At 37.8% G+C, this 7127-nt stretch overlaps 1 protein-coding gene across 2 annotated transcripts in view; it reads left to right on the forward strand.

Moving 5' to 3' along the window:
- Nucleotides 1-1308: 1308 nt before the first annotated feature.
- Nucleotides 1309-7127, forward strand: part of mpl (MPL proto-oncogene, thrombopoietin receptor) — a 19142-nt gene continuing 13323 nt past the window's right edge. Inside the window, exons 1-11 of one of the 2 annotated variants that reach the window (XM_042220666.1) lie at nt 1309-1493; nt 1766-1883; nt 2238-2407; nt 2869-3020; nt 3893-4028; nt 4120-4231; nt 4463-4632; nt 5077-5219; nt 5585-5765; nt 6001-6082; nt 6244-6331. In XM_042220666.1, coding sequence (XP_042076600.1) covers nt 1400-1493; nt 1766-1883; nt 2238-2407; nt 2869-3020; nt 3893-4028; nt 4120-4231; nt 4463-4632; nt 5077-5219; nt 5585-5765; nt 6001-6082; nt 6244-6331 — 1446 coding nt within the window. In that variant the 5' untranslated portion in view covers nt 1309-1399. The remainder of the gene's footprint in view (nt 1494-1765; nt 1884-2237; nt 2408-2868; nt 3021-3892; nt 4029-4119; nt 4232-4462; nt 4633-5076; nt 5220-5584; nt 5766-6000; nt 6083-6243; nt 6332-7127) is intronic. The other variant, XM_042220667.1, reaches the window with a different exon arrangement.

Genomic DNA, 7127 nt, shown 5'->3' on the forward strand with positions numbered 1-7127 from the left:
ATTCATGTCAGAGAAAAGATATTTTTAACAGGACATTAAAATATTTCTGCTACTATCTAAATATTGATTAAGTTTACTAATAAACACAACTCCACAGCAAAGCTTTGGTGTTTAGTTGCAGTTCAGACAATCTTTGTGGTAGGTCCTCAGCCTCAGGTGTGTCTAAACAAACAAACAAAAAGCCAGTCCTCTCAGAGATTGGTCAACTTTGGTAGCTGGCAAATCGCATGGCATCAACCATAACCAAACATTACGCAAGGTTAATAGTTTCTTAATAACACAGTCAAGTATGTGGATACCATTAGTGCATCTCAAATTATAGTCTATGATTTTTTTTGTTAAATAATTCAACTGGAAAGGGTAAACTTTCAAATATTCTCTATTCATTACACATAAAATGAAAAAAAAAATCCAAACCTTTTTTGTTTTAATTTGGATGATTATGGCTTATAACTAATGAAACTCTGAAAAGCAAGTTAGTTAGACTCAAGGTTTTCATTTCACGGTAGCAGAGATATATCAGACATATCTGTGGTGTGGTCAGCACGCATCAAATGATAAGTTTGCTTTTCTGCTCTCACGTGTTTCATTATTACTGTGTTCCAATGACATAAGGTGAAAATTATTTTCTTTTCTATACACGTCTGTGCAAAACAAACAAACCGCCCCCCAAAAAAACCTTTAATATAGTTTTAAATAAGATCTTTCGGCGCTTTCCAGTTGCAAACATCAGAGGCATCACTATACAATGTATATACTACTATACAATATAATCCATACTTTTTCTTGTGGATAAAGCCAGATTTTTCTTTTTTTTATTTCCATCGTGACAAATAATAAAAATTATTTAAACAAAGTTAGCTGGAGGATGAAGTTTAGACGTAAACATGGACTTTTTGAGATGTTTTTGAAGTTCAAAACTGTGCACTGCGCTCTGCAATGCTGCAGTAAGTCAGGAAGCGGTTAATTAGCAAGGTTTTTTTTTTCAGAGGTTAAAACCTCGCTTCTCTGTTCATCAGTAGGAGGAAAACATTGACAGACTGAATTAGTATCTGTTGAATGTGGTCACCAAAGAATTTGAAGCACCCGAAGAACCTCATTTGTGTTCTTCGGGTTCTTCCTACATTTTCCGAGGTGTCACGTTCTCTGCGATTAGCCTTTCACCGCAACCTTTTTGTTTATTTACGTCTAATCAGTCCATCTGCCTCTTCTTGGTGACTACTTCTGCTGTACAGAAAGCTTGCTTCCTGTTTTAAGCACAACCCTTCAATCCTTACCCACCCTTGCCTACTTAAAACCATGCATAGGAAACAGCGTACACAATGTATATACACAAGCCCGCACCGGTGTTAATTTGATGGCCATGGTGGTTTAGACTTTCACAGCGCCTCAATTGAAGATGAATTTCCTCTACAGATTGGGAATATTCCTTAACATTCTGTGGATACAAGCTTTCTTTGTGCCTGGATTACAGTGTAATCTGTCAGAGGAAGGTAGGGCTTGAAGGATGGTTTATTTATCAACACTGGAGTATAAACTGATACTATGCAACCACACACTATTGCCAAAATGTGAAAATGGGAGCAATACAGATACTCAGAGCACGTTTCTTTGTTAGCGGGGCATAAGGCATTAATATGAACTTTGGGCTCCTTGTTAACTTGAATGCAATGCCCACAATGTCTTTTTTTCTTTTCTTTTATTTTTTTTTTTTTTTTGTATTTCCAATATTCTTCATTTATTGTGTTTGTCATTTTTGGAGCAGATGTTTTGCTCTTGAAGGATGAGCCTAATCCAAAGTGTTTCTCTCGGACAACATTGGATTTCACCTGCTTCTTCGAGACTGCAGACAACAGGACTTATAATTTGTTCTACTCTATAGAGTATGTTAAACACTGTGAATCTACTGATCATCAATTCACAGATCATCTGTTTCTGTATTATGAAAACTATTAAATACTATTTATGCATTGTGTTTAGACACCTTTTGATACTTCTGGCATGCTACTGATATTTATTTATTATTCTATGTGCACGCTTCTGCTGTATACTGACTACATTTTTAGGAAAGTTCTTAGTTAGTTAGTTTTTTTATTGATTGACCATTTTAATGGTTTATGCACGATAGTCGCCTGTATTGCATTTCTTCTTACCCACAAGGCAAGATGTTTAAAACTGTTTTATTAGCTCATTAATGAGCAGCCCTGCCTGTTGTTTTTTCTTTCATCCCAATCAAGCTCTCCAGCGCAGAGGTGTGAATTATCTGTCCAGAGAACAGAGAAGGGAACTTTGCTGCACATCTGCTCTTTTCCTGAAGTTATGTGGTTTGTTGACTGCATCCTTACAGTCACTGAATCCTTTACAAACGCCACCATCTACACTCGGACTGTCTCTATGAACGATCATGGTAAGACATCTTGTCTTTTCAAAACTGAATTTTTCATCACATAAAGAGTATTGAAGAAACTTTACTTAGATACTGTATATTACAAAATTTAAAACATTTTCATCTTTTGATAAAGGTGACGAATAGATGCTGAGTGTTATGGGTTAGATCAAAAATAAGCTGGAGTGAACTGGAATTTAGGTTTTGCATCCTTGAATCCTAGTTTAAAGGACGGGAAGGCTTTAGGATGATTTGCAAGGAAGTAACTATGTTGATTAAAAAGAGAGAAGAAAGCACAAATAGCATTGCTAACTTATTGTGGGTATCACCAGTTAACTAGAAAGTCAGGGGCCACCTCAACCTTTGCCAAGGCACTAGTCAATTATTCCCACCATCTTCTCATCTATAATCCAATACTGTGTTCTTCCTTCTGTGATGATGTTCCAGCCCCAACTCCTAAACCCGAGTGTTTTTTCTTTTAGTTCTTTTAGATCCACCAGTTAATCTGTCTTTACACCCAAATGGCCAAGTGGGACAGCTGAATCCTTCATGGACTTCAAACATAAAAGACGTACTAGTGAAGTACAGAATTGAGTACTCCTCTGAGGTCCTTTACAAGGAGTTAGATCTAGAGGTACACACAGCTGCTCTCCTTTGTCTTTCGGCTGTTCCCTTTAGGAGTTGCTGCAGCAGATCATCTGTTGTCATCTGACACTACACCCAGCATCCTCTGTCACACCAACGCTCTGCATGTCCTCCTTTCATAAATCTTCTCTGTGGTCTTCCTCTTTTCTTCCTGCCTTGCAGCTCCATCTTAACCTTCAATTGTCCGATACATCCACTGTCCGTCCTCTTCACATGTTCAAACCATCTCAGCCTTGCCTCGCTAACTTTATCTCCAAACGGCTCAACCTAAGCTGTCCCTCTGATGTGCTCATTTCTAATTTTGTCCATTCTGGTCCATTCTTGCTTCTACTGACTTTCATTCCTCTTCTCTCCAGTGCATACCTCCATGTCTCCAGAATCTCTTCCACCCGCTCCATGCTCTCGGTACAGATCATGTTGTCTGCAATCATCATAGTCCACAAAGACTGAGTAGTCTATTGTGTTTTCATCAGTCACCCATTGTGAAGCCTTAGGGTGCTTCACAAATCAGCTTCCCTTTCTAGACCCTGGGGTTAAGACCATCTTTATAATTCTTCAAGTGTTTACGGCTCAACTGCTGTTCATGACAACTGCATTGGATGTGAACTTTTATACAGCTCCCCAAAGTCTATGAAGGTTTGAAGTTATGCATTTGGTGGTTAGTTGTTATAAAAGTCAGTCTAAAGACTGCCTAAATATAGAATTCCATTTACTGTCAGTTTGCTGATAACCAGTGCCAGAATTACCAAATGATTCCCGAGCTCTGCCTTCTGAGACTGACTCATCTCGTTGTAGCTTATATTTTTGTGGTTACTTTTTTCAAACATACCTTTATGATGATGCTTTTGATTTCTACCTAAGAAAGAGGACACACTGGATTCTCTAAAAGAAGGCGAGGAGGTTAAAGTGCAAGTCGCTATTAAACCTGATTCACCTTTTGATGGCCCTTGGAGCAGGTGGTCAGATCCTGCACGAGCTGTGGTCCCCCAAAGTGCAGGTGCGACCAAGTGAGAATTACAGAGAGAATAAAATGGTACCCATTGAACAGCACCTGGTTGCTCAGTAATGATCTTTTCCATGCTTTTCAGATGACACTGCACTTTTATGCTTCACCTCTGACCTGAAAAATGTCACCTGTCACTGGAATTCGAGCAAATATGATAAAAACAACTTTGAACTTTTTTACCAAATCCTTCACAGGTAACACAAAACACTCGTTCATCACTTCATGAATTATTACGCACAGGTCATTTTTCCATCCACCTGTGTTGTGGCACAAAAGCATCCATCCAAGCATCCTTCCATCTTATTGTCACACAGTTTGAGCACTAAAATACTCAAACTAATCCAGAGTTTTGAACAGGTCAATTCAACAGAAATGTATATGAAACTTTTATTTTCTGTGATTTGACTTTGTTACAACTCTTGTAGCAAGACCTCGAGGTGGACGAGTTGGACTGAATGTGTGGCTGATGAGAAAATCACTGACCAGTGTTGTTTCCATGGAGGAGAGTCCAGGGAAGTCAGGGTCAAGCTCACAAACATCTCAGGTCCAAAAAGGAGAACTTTCTACACTGGAGCATTTACACTCAGCAACTCCAGTGAGTGGCATTTAATTGTTTTATTTCTATCATTCTTGGTTATTTTGCATGTGCGATCTGTGTTTAAACTGAAATTATTGCTTTTTTTTTTTTTTAAATCAAGAAGCAGCTCAGAAAAGTCCCCATTATTAACCAACTGTGCCATGAATGACTAACTGCTATTTTAGTTTGTATGCTGAAGTTTTGCTTCTAAGAACATGCTCATACATTTACTCAGATCTTTCAGTCATATAAGTGATTAATATATACAACAGTCCTCTGGTCAGTTGTGAACATGTTCAGACTTGGTTTACCTCACTAACCTCTCAATTTGGAGGAAAGGCAGAGGTTTGTTAGCTCTTAAGCTTGCCTGGATGTCTTGAAGGAAACTTTCAGTTAGGTTTGTGTTTCCTTTTCACTGATCAAACCTGAGACAAGGTCTTATGAAAGAGTTTTTCTTTGCAGTCAAAACATCCCCACCAACTCATCTGAAAAGAATCCTCAAGAAAGATAAGTTGTGCTTGAAATGGGACGCTCCTCTTCCGTCACTGTCAAATTACCTACAGTATGAATTTGACCACCAGCTGAAAGAATATGAAGGATGGAAGGTAAGTAGCTATGTATGTGTGCGCTGTCTTTACTGACATCCAAGGGCCATGTTTGAATTGAATATATCTTCCTTCCTGCCCTTTAGATTCCTTTCAAAACTATTTAGAATTATCATGATGGCACATATTTCTGTTTGTGGACCAATGATATTAGGTCTAAGCAGTGTCATGGCTGCTGAAGGCTGCTTGATCTTTCCACCAGATGGCGCCAGCGTTGAACTTTTTCAGTTTACGTGCAGCCAGCCCATTAAATCACATGCATGAGTGCATTTTAAGAGACATCTCAAAGGTGTTGTCAAAGAATGCAAAGGAAATAACAGACTCTAATCATATAATAATGTGATTTGGTTCCCTTTCTGTTTCAGTATTTCCGTCCAGAGATGGTAAAGGGCCCTAAGACAGAAGCATGTGTTGAGGTTCCAGCAGGCAGCCAGTACAGAGTCAGGGTCAGAGCTAAACCCGCTGGGCAAATTTACTCTGGCTTCTGGAGTGACTGGTCCAATGTGTTCACTGGTGAAAACCCCCGTGACTCCCTCAGTTACACAGGTAAGCCTCCAGCAAGATCAAAAATTCAATAAATACAAACTTGACCATAAAGTAAAATAAAAAGTATCACTAGGTAGAGATGAGTAGATTACTCCTTTCTAAGAACTAGAAGCAAGTAGTTTATTTAACTTTTAGTAGTTTGAAATGTTATCTTTAAGTACAATGATGTTCTTTGTTGCTGTAAGGGAACAAACAGATATGATACATTTCAAACTTGGATGCATTGCATTTTCAGGCGTGTTGCTCATCGTGTGTATCCCAGTATTTATACTGATAACAGCCACCATCAGCACCATCGTGTGTGCCCTGCACATCAGGTAGATTTTATTTTTCTCACAGCTCATTCAAAATTTTAATCACCTATAAGAAAATCCAAACCAAGATGTTCCCTTTCTTTTATAAGGGGTTTTTTTAAACTAAATTTTATGACATAAAAAGATTTAAGGACATGTTTCCTCTCTTTTGTGCATTTTTATAGGAAAGTCAAGCAGTATTTTTGGCCACCAATTCCAAACCCTGAGAAAGTCTTGCAAGGCTATCTGACAGAGATCAACACGCAGAAAAGGGTAAGTTATTTAACTGCATTACAGGTACTTTCATCCTTGTTTTCTTGGAAAAATGGACTAGAAACAGATATTATGTGAGATCACAAAACTCCTGCAGGCCCACCCATAGCAAAAAAACAGCAACTATTTATTGGAATACTCTGATCTGTATTTTATTTGGTCTTGGAAAATATCTACAGTATGAATTTAGATTAGTTTTGTGACATCTTTGTGGCATGATGATAAGGTTTCACACTCTCGTTATATAAAAAAGTGCTTGCTTTTAAATGAATTAATATTAATGATACTAATAAATTTCATTTTGTCCAGACTCTGTGATCGCTGACCCATATGGCAGATACCTTATAGTCACTGGTCAAATTAATTCAATACCGATAACCTTGCTTAACATTTATGCTCCAAATGTGGATAATCCTGATTTTTTTAAGAATGTTTTCAACTTAATACCGACAGTTACCGCCAACATTATTATTGGTGGTGATTTTAACTGCTTTCTCGACATTTTTTTGGATAGATTATCTACAAAAGCCCCCTCCAATATTAGGTCAGTGCAGACTTTGAATGATTTAATTAAAACTAGAAATTTAATTGATATGTGGCGTTTACAACACCCTACTGAGAGAGCCTATTCATTTTTCTCTCATGTTCATAAAACCTATACTAGAATTGATTATTTTCTGATATCCTCTGAGCTGATGCCCATAGTTGTTGATTCTAATTACCATAATATTGTAATATCTGATCATTGCCCGGTTTCAATGGTCTTTAAAAACATTTTGACCAAAAAATATAATTG

Source organism: Haplochromis burtoni, unplaced genomic scaffold (genome assembly GCF_018398535.1).
Source record: "Haplochromis burtoni strain Fernald_Lab_line unplaced genomic scaffold, NCSU_Asbu1 Contig_53, whole genome shotgun sequence".
Taxonomy (NCBI): Eukaryota; Metazoa; Chordata; class Actinopteri; order Cichliformes; family Cichlidae; genus Haplochromis; species Haplochromis burtoni.